At 45.8% G+C, this 14,995-nt stretch overlaps 1 protein-coding gene across 1 annotated transcript in view; it reads left to right on the top strand.

Moving 5' to 3' along the window:
• The window catches only part of LOC146355926 (uncharacterized), a 74,905-nt gene that overhangs the window by 25,106 nt on the left and 34,804 nt on the right, over window positions 1-14,995 (top strand). The window contains 6 exon segments of the mRNA XM_084829981.1: window positions 595-807; window positions 3,327-3,810; window positions 3,998-4,109; window positions 4,425-4,495; window positions 4,857-4,983; window positions 7,080-8,108. Coding sequence (XP_084686107.1) covers window positions 595-807; window positions 3,327-3,810; window positions 3,998-4,109; window positions 4,425-4,495; window positions 4,857-4,983; window positions 7,080-8,108 — 2,036 coding nt within the window.

Below are 14,995 nucleotides of genomic sequence, written 5' to 3'. Positions count from 1 at the left end.
TACCACTAGACCCTGATCTACCTCCTGCCCACCCCCTGCACGAGACCACACCGGGGGCGCTTCCATGGGAGGCGTGTAGTGCCCCCTTTGTCCGGGAGATACACAGACTGAGACCATTTGGTGTATGTAAATAACAGGGGAAAACGCATCCATCTAAATCTGGGGTGCGAAAAGTGGAGCTCGCGGGGTGTACGTGACCCACTACACCTTTTCTGCTGGCCCACCAGACCCGCCCCCCGCCACACGCAGTGTCCCTGCTGCCACAGCCGCGCTTCCTCTCTCTTTCTCATCGGAGATCCGCAAGGGATTCTCTGGTTAGCACTAGTGCTAGCAAGGGAAACCCACCCCTGATCTGCGGGCTCGCCTGATCGTGCCGGGGGCGAGGGGGGTGGAGGCTGCAGCCCTCTTTCCCAAGCCACCCCAAAGCAGAGGGGTGTGCGTGTGTCCCCACCCAGCCCCATCTGTGTGTATCCCACCCAACGTGTAGGTTTGTACCCCCGCCCAAGCACGTGCGTGTTGTGGGAGCACCCCCCACCCAGGGCAACACTGGAGGGGAAGCCAAAAACCAGGGTTTCCGCGGCCCTCCTTTGACAGAGCCAGAGAAAGGATCTTGGAGCTCGGCCATCCAAGGGTTAAAAGGACCCAACTAGAGGTCAAGAGAAGGGGGTTTGGGGGGGAGGGGCCGTGTCCCCCACAGGAAATGCACCCCCCCACAAAGGCCCTTCCTGTCCCGCCTCCTTCCCCCAGAGGAAAGAGGCCTTGGAGCTTCCTGCAGGTGCTGCGTGGGTGCCTCCTGGGTGGGATCAGGTGAGACCCGCCCCGCCTTGGCCATTGGGGTGAAGGGGGTCCCTGGGCTGCAGGGGCGGGGGAGGGACATGGAGGGGGTGGGGCCCCAGTTGGCCCCAAATTCAACTCCCCAGCGTTGCAGTGGAGGATCTTGAATTTACATTTTGGGCTCTCCCCCCATTGCACCCCATAGGGCTGTGGGGCTGATCCACTTCGGATTCCCCCTACAACCTAGGGCAGCTTACTTTTTCCCTCCTTTCTGCAAAGCCCAAAGGCTCCTTTCATTCCCGGGAGCACTTTTAAAAAAAAGAAGCACTGCACTGTGGGATTGATAAACCAAACTGATCAAGTGACTATACTATAGCTCTACATTGACTATCAACAGCTGTTGTTGCTGTAATTGCAGCTGCTGCTGCTGGTTTCATTGTTGACTTTCATTGTTGTTTTTATAGCTATTTTATTGTGTTTGTGGCTTTATCTCGTTTAATAGTTTAACTGTTATGTATTTCATTGCAGTATGTAGTGGGAGGGCTTCTGCCCTGAAAGGTGGCCAAGAAATTTTTAAATACCTAAAAGATAATCAGCTAGTCAATCCATCCATTCCCCCATTAATCCAGCACTGCTCACCCCTCCCTCCACCAACGTGGGTCCTGAGGTGCAGTTGTCCGTGTGGCTGAGATGCTCCCTCTTCTCTGCTGGAATCGCTGCACTGACCAAAGCAGGCAATGCTGGGCGGAGGGAGACGGAGTGCCCCCCCTTACCATGAGGCAGCGTGAGGGGGTTGAATTTGGGCATCTTCAACTCAGGCAGATGAGTTGAGTTGTCCTGAAAGCGCCCCAAATACTGCATTATTTAATTGACTCTTCCTATATTTTTGCTGCCAGAGAACAGGAGAGGCACTTTGGGGATTTTTTGTCCATTTTTTGTAGGTTTTTGCATGAGGTACCAGAATTAGTAGAACTACATTCAGCCTTGGCTGCCACGCACTCTGACTGAGGGGTGAGTGAGTGGGTATTTGCTAAAAGAAGCCAAATATATTCAGCCAGCCCTGTGTTGCACGGACTTTCTGAGGCACGCCTGCACTGAGAGGCATCTGGAGAGGAGGCTGTCCAAGGAGGAGGAAGAGGATGGGGGAAGTGGAAAGAACTAAAAAAAAAAGGCCTTGAGAGAGAGAGAGAGAAAGGACCTCAGCGGAGCATGGCCAGTGAATCCCAATTTCGGTGGGGCACAAAACCTCTGGACTCCTCAGAAGCAGGACGCTGTCCTGTGAGAGAATTTGCTCTGTTCCAGTAAAGCACTTCCTAACTATGTTAGTTAGAAATCGTGCCTCCATTTGCTGAGGCAGTATACCTCAGAAAACCAGGGAGAAATGTTATGGGTCTTTTTCATTATTTTATATAAAATGAAGTATGTCTACAGTAAATACAAATTGGGTTGAAAAGCTGGGTTGAGGCAGGGTGAGAGGCTGCTTCAGGCAGCAGCTTTGGGGTGTCCTGAAAGGGCAGCACAATGTTTGTTCTTTAATTAATTTTTTATTTATTCTACTCTTACTGTGTTTTTTACTGCAAGGGAGCGGGGGAGGCCCTTGTGAAATTTTCTTAGGTGTGAAAATAACTTCACCAGTCTTGGGTACCAGGGCTGGGAGGCAGGGGGGCATTTGCTATGCAGACATTCTGTTTTGGCAGGAGCAGGGACAATGGTTAAAGGCAGCAAAATGTCTTGGGTCGGCCCTGGGTTGCACAGGTAGTCTGATGAATGCCTGTGCAGAGGGACAGGTAGAAGGGAGTCCATTCAAGGAAGACTCCAATTGTTATTATTGATCAGGAAGGAAACAATGAAAGAGAATGAAAAAATATTGCGGTTTCCTTGAAAGCAGGACACTGTCCTGTGTGAACTTTTACCCTGTTCCAGTAAAGCAGCTCTTAGTTGTGATAGTTAGTTTTCTGATTATCTCAGAAAATGAGGGTGAATCGGATGGTGACAATTAAACTTTTTTTAATAAAATGTAAAACAAGTATGTCACAAATACATAAAAAGCTAACTTTTATGCATATGTGAATTTGGATGATAAATACATTGACTTTTCAAACCAGATGACTGACGAAGATTTTTTAAAGGGGTGACAGCCTTAATTTAAACCAATTTTGAGGTAGTTTAGTGTAAGAGAGGCTAACGGAGAACATGGCAACAGCAGAAGGCATCAGAAAGAGGACTGTGGCAGGGGGCTTGCTGGAAAAATGGGTAAGGCCTGAAGGGATGGCAAAAGATGGAATTTGCTTGGTGCGGGGGGAATGGTTGGAGATTGATCAGGAGTGGAGTGGAATAGATGCGACATCTTTGACTCTCAGGCAAATGAAGGACTTTGGTGTGTGGCTCTCAGGTGAAGGAACCTCCCCAAGTTTCTAATTTGTCTTGGAGTCTTGGCAGTTGCCTGCCTTTCCTTCTGGGACAAGAGCTGGTGACTAGCTGAAGTCCTCTACATTTCATCTTCTTCTGACAGTTTAATAATTCTTTCATTGAACAATGTCTTTGTTTTGCAGAGCTTTGGTAGCACTGCCTGTTAAGAGGGCTTTGGCCCTCTTGGAGATTTGCTTGGAGCACGAATTAAAGATGGCTGAGCGAGACATAGCTGGACCTGAAGCAGGAAGAGGCCCTGATGCCGTCAAGACCAGGAGCAGTGGCGAATTCTGGGAAGCAACAATGCAGAAGGATCTGGGTGAGGACATGGTCAGCTCAGACGTGCAGCTCCAGCGTTTCAGGCAGTTCTGCTACCAGGAGGCTGAGGGCCCCCGAGAGGTTTGCCACCAACTCCACAATCTTTCCCAGCGGTGGCTGAAACCAGAGCAACACACCAAAAACCAAATCCTGGACCTGGTGATCCTGGAGCAGTTCCTGACTGTCCTTCCAGTGGAGATGGCGAGTTGGGTGAGAGAGTGTGGAGCGGAGACCAGTTCCCAGGCGGTGGCCCTGGCAGAAGGCTTCCTCCTGAGCCAGGCAGAGGAGGAGAATCAGGAAGAGCAGCAGGTGAGAGCATTTCACCCAAGGGGGTCGGGAATGTGAGGGAGGGTATCCTAAAAGTCTCTACTAATTGCCCAACCTTCTACTAATTACCTGAGGGGAGATGTCTCATACCTCACCTCAAACATTTTTGCCTGTCTCTTTTCTAATCCTTCTTTTCATTCCATGTCGTGGATGCTGGTTGCTGTTTCAGGTGCAGAGTCTGTTTGCAGAAGTGGGACCTGATTTCCCTGCAGCAGAGGGGGCTTCATCAGATGCCAGACAGAGCCCCCCACGAAGGGCGATCCGGCAGGAGGGTGGTGAAGGTGCGTCTTTGCAGGGTCAGGATGAATTGCACAGGGGGGGAATCAATTTTAAATCCATCTGTGGGGAGATACACATTTTCACCCAACTGAAGCATAAAATGGGTATAAATATCGAAATGAAATCAAAGACAAGTTATCTCATAACACCCAGGGGTACTTGGACTTACATCAGTTGCAATGCAACCCTATGCATTTTAGTGGGAAAGAAGTCCTATTGTGTTTAAAGGGGTTTACTCTCTAAAAAGTGTGTTTCGGATTGGAATCTTAATCTCTAAGCACATTCTGCTGGCTTCTTACCATCTTTGTCTCTTGCAGGAGATAGAATGACACCAGCAATGGGTACTCAGCCATCTCTCTTTCTTTGTGACGGAGTGGAACTGGATCAGGTAGGGGGAAGGATCACAGGGGAGACTAGCATGGAGCAGCCTGGGTGCCTCCATCCCCTGCTCACCTCCAGGGCCAGAATACATCTCTTTCCTTTTTCCTTCTGGCAAAGCTAAGATTATACAGAGAGACCTGCTGGATGGGACCAAAGGCCCCTCTAGTTCAACATCTTGTTTCCCACAGTGGCCGACCAGATTGCTCTTGGGAAGCCACGAGCAGGACAGGAGGGCCACAGCCATTTCTTGCTGTTGATCCCCCAGCAACTGGGTTTCACAGCAAGCGAGTTTCAGTCCTGCACGATAATGCGCAGCCACTGCATTTTACATTATGTTTGAGAAGGAAACACTTTCTTTTTTCCTCCAGGGTCTGGTGACGTTTGAGGAGGTTGCTGTGTGCTTCACGGAGGAGGAGTGGGCACTGCTGGATCCTGACCAGAGAGCCCTGCACAGGCAAATCATGGAGGAGAACTGTGGGATCATGGCCTCTCTCCGTAAGCTCCCTGTTTTCTTGTCTAATTGTATTGTCGGGTTGCCAATGCACTAATCCTAAGGAAGATGATATCACCATTTTTGGCACATGTCCTGTATTTATTTATTTTGTATTTTGAGACTGCTTTTTAGGACAGAGCCCTCAGAAAGCAGAATTCAAAAAGCGAAACACTGATTAGAGAACGGCAACGCAGAACAGGCACATTTGCAAGGAAGAGTTGAAGCCCTCCCCTGCAGGGGCCACGTTGAATTTGATTGCATATTTCAGCTCCTTCAGATCCCTTCTTCCAGTCTAGCAGGATTTGTCTGTCTTTATCTAATAAAACATTTATAATCCTGCCTTTCCAGTGGACAGAAGTCCACACATGAGTCAATCCTGGTGAGATGAAATAGCAGAAAACTACAACATATTCAAAAGAATAATCATCCAGTCATCAAATCACCAGGAAACATTAACAGCTGTAAGAAATTCATATATAGAATTGACCCACCATAGAATCCCAGAAGCCTAACAGATCAGCTGTGCTGAAGCCAGAGAGGGAGGTCTCTAGGGAGGCAGCCAGCACCCCAAATGCAGTTAGTTTGCAGAATCAGAACCCAGGTGTTTCTCCTTAGTCTCTTTCTCCCAAATTGGAGTCTCTCTGCACACAGAGACAGCCAGATTACATCCTCCTTAGCTGGGGTGGAGCAATGGGAAAGAGAGCTGATTCTTTCTGCCTGAGAGCAACAGAACCCGTGGGTTTGCTACGTTCTGAAAAGCAGGTGGAATCCTGCTTAGAGTGCATAGGCCCAGAGACCAAGGTGGTTTCACTGTCCCGGACCCAGCTTGGTACAGGTCTAGCAACTATGTGTGGAAATGCCCCAGTAAGCCAGCACACTGAGGGCACTAAATTCTGGATTTTTCTCCAGTCCACACAGAACCTTCAAGGGCACAAAGAGTGCCAGGTCTGAGATTACTGTGGAGGAATTAAGACATGGCTCTCCAATTCTCTCTCAAGGGCTGGTTTATTCCCAAAACAACACAGCTGTATGGTAGTCTCGATTGCCACATTCCATGAGATTATATACCTTCCTTTACATAGCATAAGTACATCTGCGCATGCTCAGAGATTAAGACTACACAGCAGCAGCATAAACAAGCTAAGCCCTTGGGTATACATTTGGATACTTCCTGTTAATCCTTATCCTTAAATCCTAATCTTAGACAAAGCAACTGCCACTGTCTCCTGCTAACTCAGCAAGGATGCTGTTGCCCTTGGCACGTCTTGGTCTGGACCTTTGACATGCCTAAATACTGCTGACTGGTAGCGGCTTATGACGTCTTGCCTTAAGACCTTAGTCCCTGTTCCCAATCACATATGGCCTTCTAAGTATTTTTCCTTCTCTGGTATCTTTCCATACTCTGACATTACGAAGCCATAAAGGGGTTACAGGAAGATTTCCAGGTGGTTACAAGATCTTTTCCAGGCTGAAAACAATGCGGTTCGGACAACGCCTTGCCAGAGCCGTCTCAAATGTAAACGTCGGTGATTTGGGATGGGTGCTCAGTTACAGAGGTGGGCCTACAGCTATTCAAGAGTGCATATTTCCTGGAAGGATAAGAAATACCTGGTCTGGCACCTGAATTGGTAATTTCCTTATCTCAGGGAGGTCACTTCAGGGCTGTCCTATACTAGTAAGGTTAGGTTTGCGTTTGCCCATCCCAAGGCTTTCTGAATATCTGCACTTTTGGTTAGCTTGCTAATTCCAGATTTGACGTTACATAAGTGACTTATACGGCTATCCGGTAAGATGACTTTGCCATTAGAAGTGACGTAGGCTAGGCTGAGAGAGAGAAACTGGCTGGAAATACACAGCACATTTCATTTCTCAACTGAAAGATGAACCCGGGCCTCCATGGTCCCTGTCAAATTCATTGTACCACACTGACAGACAATACACGGCGGTCAACCCAGGCAGTTATAAACATGGTAAGAACTGCATCCTATTTAAGTCTTTTCAGTCCTTCCTTTTATCAAAATCATTAATTGAGGCTGCTCAATTATTTGAAGTTCTATTGCTAACTCAGGCTTCTACTAATTTCTTGTCTTCATTCCAGAAAGTGACAGCTGCATAGTGGAGAACAAGATGGAACCATGTGCGATGTCACTGAAAAGAGAGAAATGTAAAAATAGTGACCAGCAGCGAGGTAAAAAATTGATAAATCAGAATAGGAGGAATAATTGCTTTGCTTCTCAGGGCAACGGCTACCGTGATATCACAATCCAAGAAGAAATACATAAAAGACAGGAAAATAATAGGTTCTATGTTAGAAGGAATTTTTTAAATACTGAATCAAATGTCAAAGCCCATTGCAAAATTCCCGCATTGAAGAAACCATATAAATGCAAAGACTGTGAAGAGAACTTCAGTCATAAGAAAAATCTCACTTCTCATCAAAGAATTCACTTGGGGGACAAACTTTATAAATGCTTTGTTTGTGGAAAGAGCTTTAGTCGTAAGATAACTCTTGCTTTTCATCAAAGAATTCACACAGGGGAGAAACCATATAAATGTCTGGAGTGTGAAAAGACCTTCAGTCAGAAGACAAATCTCAGTTCTCATCAAAGAACTCACACAGGGGAGAAACCATATCATTGTTTGGAGTGTGGAAAGAACTTCAGTGAGAAGGGAACTCTCACTCGACATAAAAGAACTCACACAGGGGAGAAACCATATCATTGTTTGGAGTGTGGAAAGAGCTTCAGTGACAATAAGTATCTCACTCAACATCAACGAATTCACACAGGGGAGAGACCATACAAGTGTTTGGCGTGTGAAAAGAGCTTCATAACGAAGCCAAATCTCACTCGTCACCGAAGAATTCACACAGGGGAGAAACCATATCAGTGCTTGGAATGTGGAAAAAGCTTCAGTCAGAGGATAACACTTACTCTTCATCAAAGAACTCACACAGGGGAGAAACCATGTCAGTGTTTGGAGTGTGGAAAGAGCTTCCGTGTGAAGAGTCATCTCACTTCTCATGAAAAAACTCACACAGGGGAGAAACCATATCAATGCTTAGACTGTGGAAAAAGCTTCAGTCAGAAGAGAACTCTCACTGATCATCAAAGAACTCACACAGGAGAGAAACGTAAGAACATAAGAGCCAAGCTAGGTCAGACCAAGGGTCTATCTAGTCCAGCATTCTGTTCACACCGTGGCCGAAAAGGAAACCATATGCAGGACATAAGTGCAACATCAACCTCCTGCCCATGTTCCCCAGCAACTGGTGTTTATAGGCATACCTCCTCTGGTACTGGAGGTAGCACATAGCCATTAAGCCTAGTAGCCATTGATAGCCTTCTCCAGGAATTTGTCTAACTCCCTTTTAAAGTCATCCAAATTGGTGGCTATAGCTACATCTTGTGGTAGCAAATTCCATAGATTAACTCTGCACTGTGTGAAGAAGTCCTTCCTTTTATCTGTCCTAAATCTCCCACCAATCAGATTCATGAGATGACCTCGGTTTCTAGTATTATGAAATGGGGAGAAGGAAGTCTCCCTACTCATTCTCCACACCATGCATAATTTTGTACACCTCTATCATGTCTGCCCTTAGCCTTTTTTCCAAGCTAAACAATCCCAGCTGCTGTAATGTTCTCTTATAGGGGAGATCATTTTAGTTGCCCTTTTCTGCACTTTTTCCAGCTCTACACTATCTTTTTTTAGGTGTGGTGACCAGAACTGTACACAGCATTCCAAGTGTGGTCACACCATAGATTTGCATAAGAGTATTATGATATTGGGACTTTTGTTCTCAATTCCTTTTCTGATTAGTCCTAACATGGAGTTTGCCTTTTTTACAGCAGCTGCACACTGGGTTGGCATTTTCATCAAGCTGCCCGCCACACCCCCAAGATCTCTTTCTTGGTCGGTCACCACTAGCTCAGATCCCATCAGGTTATCTTTGAAGTTGGGATTTTTTGCCCCAATGTGCATCACTTTACACTTGCTTACCTTGAACTGTGTTCGCCATTTGGATGCCCATTCTCCCAGTTTGGGGAGGCCCTTTTGGTGCTCCTCAGAATCCCTTTTTTATTTGAACCACCCTAAATAATTTGGTGTCATCGGCAAACTTGGCCACTTTACTGCTCACTTCTAATTCCAGATCATTTATGAACAGGTAGAAAAGCATGGGTCCTGATATAGATCCCTGTGGGACCCCAATATTTACTTCCCTCCATTGGGATAATTTACCATTTATTCCTGCTCTTCGCTTTCAGTTCTTTAACCAGTGACTGATCCATAAGAAGACCTGTCCTCTTATTCTATGACTGCTAAGTTTGCTCAGGAGTTCTTTGGGGAGGGACTTTGTCAAAAGCCTTTTGGAAGACCAAATAAACTTAGTCTACTGGATCGCCCCTATCTACATGTCCACTGACACTCAAGAACTCTAAAGATTAGTGAGACAGGACTTACATTTGTAGAAGCCGCCTTGATTCTTTTTCAGCAGGGCTTGTCCTTCTATATGCTTACTAATTTTATCTTTAATAATGCTTTCAACCAATTTACCTAGAGCAGATGTTAAACTAATTGACCTGTAAATTCCTGGATCCCTTTTTGAAAACTGGTGTTACACTGGCCATCTTCCAGTCCTCTGGTATAGAGGCTGATGTTAGGGACATGTTGCATATTTTGATTAGAAGATCAGCGATTTCATATTTGAGTTGTTTGAGAACTCTAGGATGGATACCATCTGGGACCCCTGATTTCTTTACTTTCAATTTATCAATAAGGTTGAGAACTTCATAGAATCATAGAATAGTAGGGTTGGAAGGGGCCTATAAGACTGTCGAGTCCAACCCCCCTGCTCATGCAGGAATCTAAGTCAAAGCATCCCTGACAGATGGCTGTCCAGCTTCATCTTGAATGCCTCCAGTGTGGCAGAACCCACTACCTCACTAGGTAATGGGTTCCATTGTTGTATTGTTTTAACAGTCAGGAAGTTTTTCCTGATGTTCAGCTTGAATCTGGCTTCCTGTAACTTGAGCCCGTTATTCCGCATCTGGGATGATCAAGAAGAGATCTTGGCCTTCCTCTCTGTGACAGCCTTTCAAGAGCGCTATCATATCTCCCCTCAGTCTTCTCAACGCTAAACATGCCCAGTTCTTTCAATCTCTCCTCACAGGGCTTTGTTTCCAGTCCTCTGATCATCTTCATTGCCCTCCTCTGAACCCTCTCCAGCTTGTCTGCATCCTTCTTAAAGTGTGGCGCCCAGACCTGGACACAGTACTCCAGCTGAGGCCTGACCACTGCTGAGTAAAGGGGAACTACTACTTCACGTGGTTTGGAAGCTATGCTTCTATTAATGCAGCCCAAAAGAGCATTGGCCTTTTTTGCAGCCACATCACATTGTTGGCTCATATTCAGCTTGTGATCTACAACAATTCCAAGATCCTTCTTGCTTGTAGTGTTGTTGAGCCAGATATTCCCCATCTTGTAACTGTGCATTTGGTTTCTTTTTCCTAGGTGCAGAACTTGGCATTTATCCCTATTAAATGTCATTCTGTTGTTTTCTGCCCAGCACTCCAGCCTTTCAAGATCACCTTGAATTCTGTTACTGTCTTCCAAGGTATTAGCTGTCCCGCCCAATTTTGTATCATCTGCAAATTTGATAAGTATTCCCTGCACCTCCTCCTCTAAGTCATTAATACAAATGTTGAAGAGCACTGGGCCCAGGACTGAGCCCTGTGGTACCACGCTCATTACCTCTCCCAGTTTGAGAAGGTCCCATTGATAAGCACTCTTTGAGTCCGATTCTGTAGCCAACTGTGGATCCACTGGGTTGTTATTTCATCTAGCCCACTTCGAGCTAGTTTGCTCATCAGGATATCATGGGGCACTTTGTCGAAAGCTTTGCTGAAGTTGAGGTATATGATGTCCACAGCATTCCCACAGTCCACAAGGGAGGTTACCTGATCAAAAAATGAGATCAGATTCGTCTGGCAGGATTTGTTCTTGACAAATCCATGCTGGCTTTGAATAATCAGTGCATTGTTTTCAAGATGCTTACGGATGGATTGCTGTATAACTTGCTCCAGAATTTTCCCATGTCAGACTGACTGCTCTGTAGTTCCCAGGTTCCTCTTTTTTGCCCTTTTTGAAGATAGGGGCCACATTAGCCCTCCTCTAGTCATCTGGCACTTCACCCGTCCTCCATGATTTCTCAAAGAGAATAGACAGCGGTTCTTCCAGTTCCTTTATTGCTCTAGGGTGCAGTTCATCTGGCCCTGGAGATTTGAACTCATTCAAAGTAATTAGGTGTTCCTTGACCATATGACTATCGATTTCAAGCTGCAGTCCTGCCCCTTTTAACCTGTACCTTGCCTTTGCCAGGAGGCTCATAGACCCTCTTTTGGGAGAAGACTGAGCCAAAGTAGGAATTGAGCACCTATGCCTTTTCCTTATCATCTGTTACCATTTTGCCATCCTTATTTAATACCTGAACCACCATTTCTTTCCTCTGTCTTTTACTATGCATGTATCTGAAGAAAGCCTTTTTGTTGCTTTTAGCATCCCTCGCTAACCTCGGCTCGTTCTCAGCTTTAGCCTTCCTGACTTCACCCCTGCAATTCTGTGCTACCTGCCTCTACTCTTCCTTTGTTGCTTGGCCTTCTTTCCACTTCCTATATGTGTCCTTTTTTGTTTTCAGGTAATCTCTAAGCTTTTTGTAAAGCCACATTGGCTTCTTCTGTTGTCTTCCACCTTTTCTTCTTGTTGGAATTGTTTGTAATTGTGTCTTGAGAATTTCCTTTTTTAAAAACTTCCAGCCATCTTGGACTCCTTTTCTCGTTAGAGTCGCTTGCCATGGAACCTTACTGATCATTGTTCTGAGTTTATTAAAATTGGCTTTCCTAAAATCCAGGGTACATGTTTGGCTACACTCAGCTTTTGCTTCCCTTACAACTAAGAACTCAAGTATAACATTGTCACTTTCCCCCAGAGTTCCTGTAACTGTTACTTTATCCAGTAAGTCATCTCTGTTGGTTAGGATCAAGTCAAGGATAGCCAATCCTCTATTTCCTTCCTCTGCTTTCTGTAGGAGGAAGTTATCCGCCACACAAGTCAGGAATCTCTTGCAGGGGCCATGTTTTGCAGAATTTGTCTCCCAACAAATATCGGGGAAATTGAAGTCCCCCATTACTATTACATCATGTTTCCTTGAAACATTGGCTATTTGCTTTTCAAAAGTTTCATCCTCCTTTTCTCCTTGATTGGGTGGCCAGTAGTAGACTCCGACCACCAGGTTCCTTTTATTCTTTGCTCCATTTATTTCAACCCAGATGCTCTCGATGGGGCTACCAAGCTCCTCCTCCTGTATTTCTGTGCAGAGATATGTATTTTTCACATACAGTGCAACTCCACCTCTCTTTCTGTTCCTCCTGTTCTTTTTGAACAAGTTATATCCTTCAATTGCTGTATTCCAGACATGGGAGTCATCCCACCAAGTCTCAGTTACACCTATCAAGTCATAATTTCCCTCCTGTATAAATAGTTCAAGTGCGTTCTGTTTGTTTCCCATACTCTGGGCATTAGTGCGTAGACACTGAAGACCATGTGCTTTATAGTCTGTCTTTCTTCCTAAATGTTTCTGAAGACTATTATTGGGCGCTATTAGAGCTGTGCTCTCCGTTGCAGTGCATGAGCCTTCATCCATTGTTACCCCCAACTTTAAATCTCCCTCCCCTGTAGGATTCAGTTTAAAGCCCTCCTGATGAAGTTCTTCAAGCTGTCGCCAAACACATTCTTCCCTGCCTTTATGAGGTGCAACCCGTCCCTTGCCAACAGTCCATGTTCCAGAAAGCATAGTCCGTAGTCCCAGAATCCAAATCTCTCACGCCGGCACCACCTTCGTAGCCAGTCATTCACCCAGAGTATTTTTCTTTCCCTTTCTGTCCCTCTACTGGAAGGATGGATGAGAAAACTATCTGGGCCCCAAAGTTCTTGAGTTTCCTTCCCAAAGCTTCAAAGTCTGACGTGATTTCTTCGTAGCTCCGCTTGGCCGTATCATTTGTACCCACATGGATGAGAAGAAAGGGATACCTGTTAGTCGGCTTTATGTGTGCTGGCAACCCTTCAGTCACGTCTCTAATCCATCCCCATGGGACACGGCATACCTGGCGAGTCCACGGGTCTTCGCGACATACTTGGGTTTCGATCCCATGCAGCAAGGAGTCTCCCATTACTACTACCCTTCTCGTTGTTGGGGGCCTTGGTTTCATCGCCTCTGCTTGAGTGACCTTCAGCCTCTTGCTCGCTCTCATGCAGGTTCCCCTGTAATTCTTCCTTTGCAGGCTGACCTCCAATTTCATCCTCAAGTACCTGGAAACGGTTCCACAGCTCCACTGCCTCCACTGGTGCAGAGTGGCTTCTAGTTCTTCTGCTCCTGTCACCCTTTTCCAAGGAGTATCCTATAGTTCATTTTTCCTCACCTCAGCAGCTTCCTCTTTTGCCTCAGCTTGCTGTTGCTCCTCTGACTTCTGTTCTTCACTTTGCTGCTGTAGTTCCACCGTTCTGTGCAAGAACTCTTCGTGTTCTCTTATTCCCTGGAGGGTCGACAGTCGCCGCTCCAGTCCACTTACTTTTCCTTCCGGCAGCGTGATCAACTTGCGCTTGTTGCAGGTGTAGGCCATGTTGTTCTCAGGCAAGAAAACAAACATGGCACACACCTTGCAGGTCACCACCACTGGAGAGTCTTGTCCTTCCATTGCTTCTTTTCCCTTTTTGTGTCTAGCTTTCTGATTGTTCTAGAGTAGCCTGTGCCTGGTCCCCTACGCACTGGAGGTTAAAAACAGAGTCCCACTGGTATGGAAGTGTGTGTTACAAGAAAAAGAAATTTTAAAAAATGAAGAAAAGAAAGAAAAAGAAATGAAACAAAAAATATTAGGGGTCTCCCCCTTCACCTTCCCCTTGACCTCCGCTGGCCAACTCCTGTTTGCTCTCCCTGTTCACTCGCTGATCGCTCGCTCTCTGGGAGCTTGCTTGCTTCTATAGTCCCAAGACCAGCTGGAGCAGCTTCCTCTGCTCAGCTGGGAGGTGGGAAACAGTCTTCATCTTTTGTCACCAGTATTTGCCGCAGTTCCTCAGACTCTCTTCCTGAAAACATCAGTTCAGGCACGGGTATCTGTCCTGTATCTTCTGCAGTGAAGACAGATGCAAAGAATTCATAAAGCTTCTCCGCAATCTTCTTGTCCTCCTTTAGTCCTCCCTAGCTGGTTTTCTGCTTCCGATATATTTAAATAATTCTGTATTATAATTCTTGCAAGAGGAAAAAAGGCGGGATATAAATGCAATAATAAAATAAAAATAAAATATTGTTGGCCTTGATATTGTTAGAGATATGCTCTTCAAAATGCTTTTTTGCATCTTTTATTGTCTGCTTGCATCACCTTTGTGCAAGCTTGTGCTCCCTTTTGTTTTCCTCACTTGGGCAAGACTTCCATTTTCTGAAGGAAGCCTTCTTTTCTCTAATAACTTCCTTAATGCTGCTTGTTAACCATGCTGGTGACCTCTTGGACTTGGTTCTACCTTTCCATAACCTGTGGAACACATTTTAACTGCGCTTCTATTATTGTAGTTTTGAATAACCTCCAAGCATTTTGAAGGGATTTAACCATCTTGATTCCCTCTTTCAACTTCCTTTTCACCAGTTCCCTAATTCTGGAGAAGTTTCCTCTTCTGAAGTCAAATATGACTGTGCTGGATTTCCTGGGCAATTTCCCACTTCAATATATATGAAACCTGATAGCATTGCGGTCACTGTTTCCAATTGGCTCAACAACATATACATCTTGTGCTAAGTCCTGGGCGACACCACTTAGGATTAACTCCAAGGTTGCCTCCCCTTTGGTCGGTTGCATGACCAACTGTTCTAGGGCACAATCGTTTAGGGTATCGAGAAATTTAACCTCTTTGTCATAACTAGAACATGCATTTATCCAGGGAATATGGGAGTAATTGAAGTCACCCAAT

Source organism: Heloderma suspectum, chromosome 2, assembly GCF_057233095.1.
Source record: "Heloderma suspectum isolate Gila_16-S chromosome 2, 16-S_ref, whole genome shotgun sequence".
Lineage (NCBI taxonomy): Eukaryota > Metazoa > Chordata > Lepidosauria > Squamata > Helodermatidae > Heloderma > Heloderma suspectum.
Note: the sequence above shows the minus strand (reverse complement) of the source record. Positions and strands in the feature narration are given on the sequence as shown.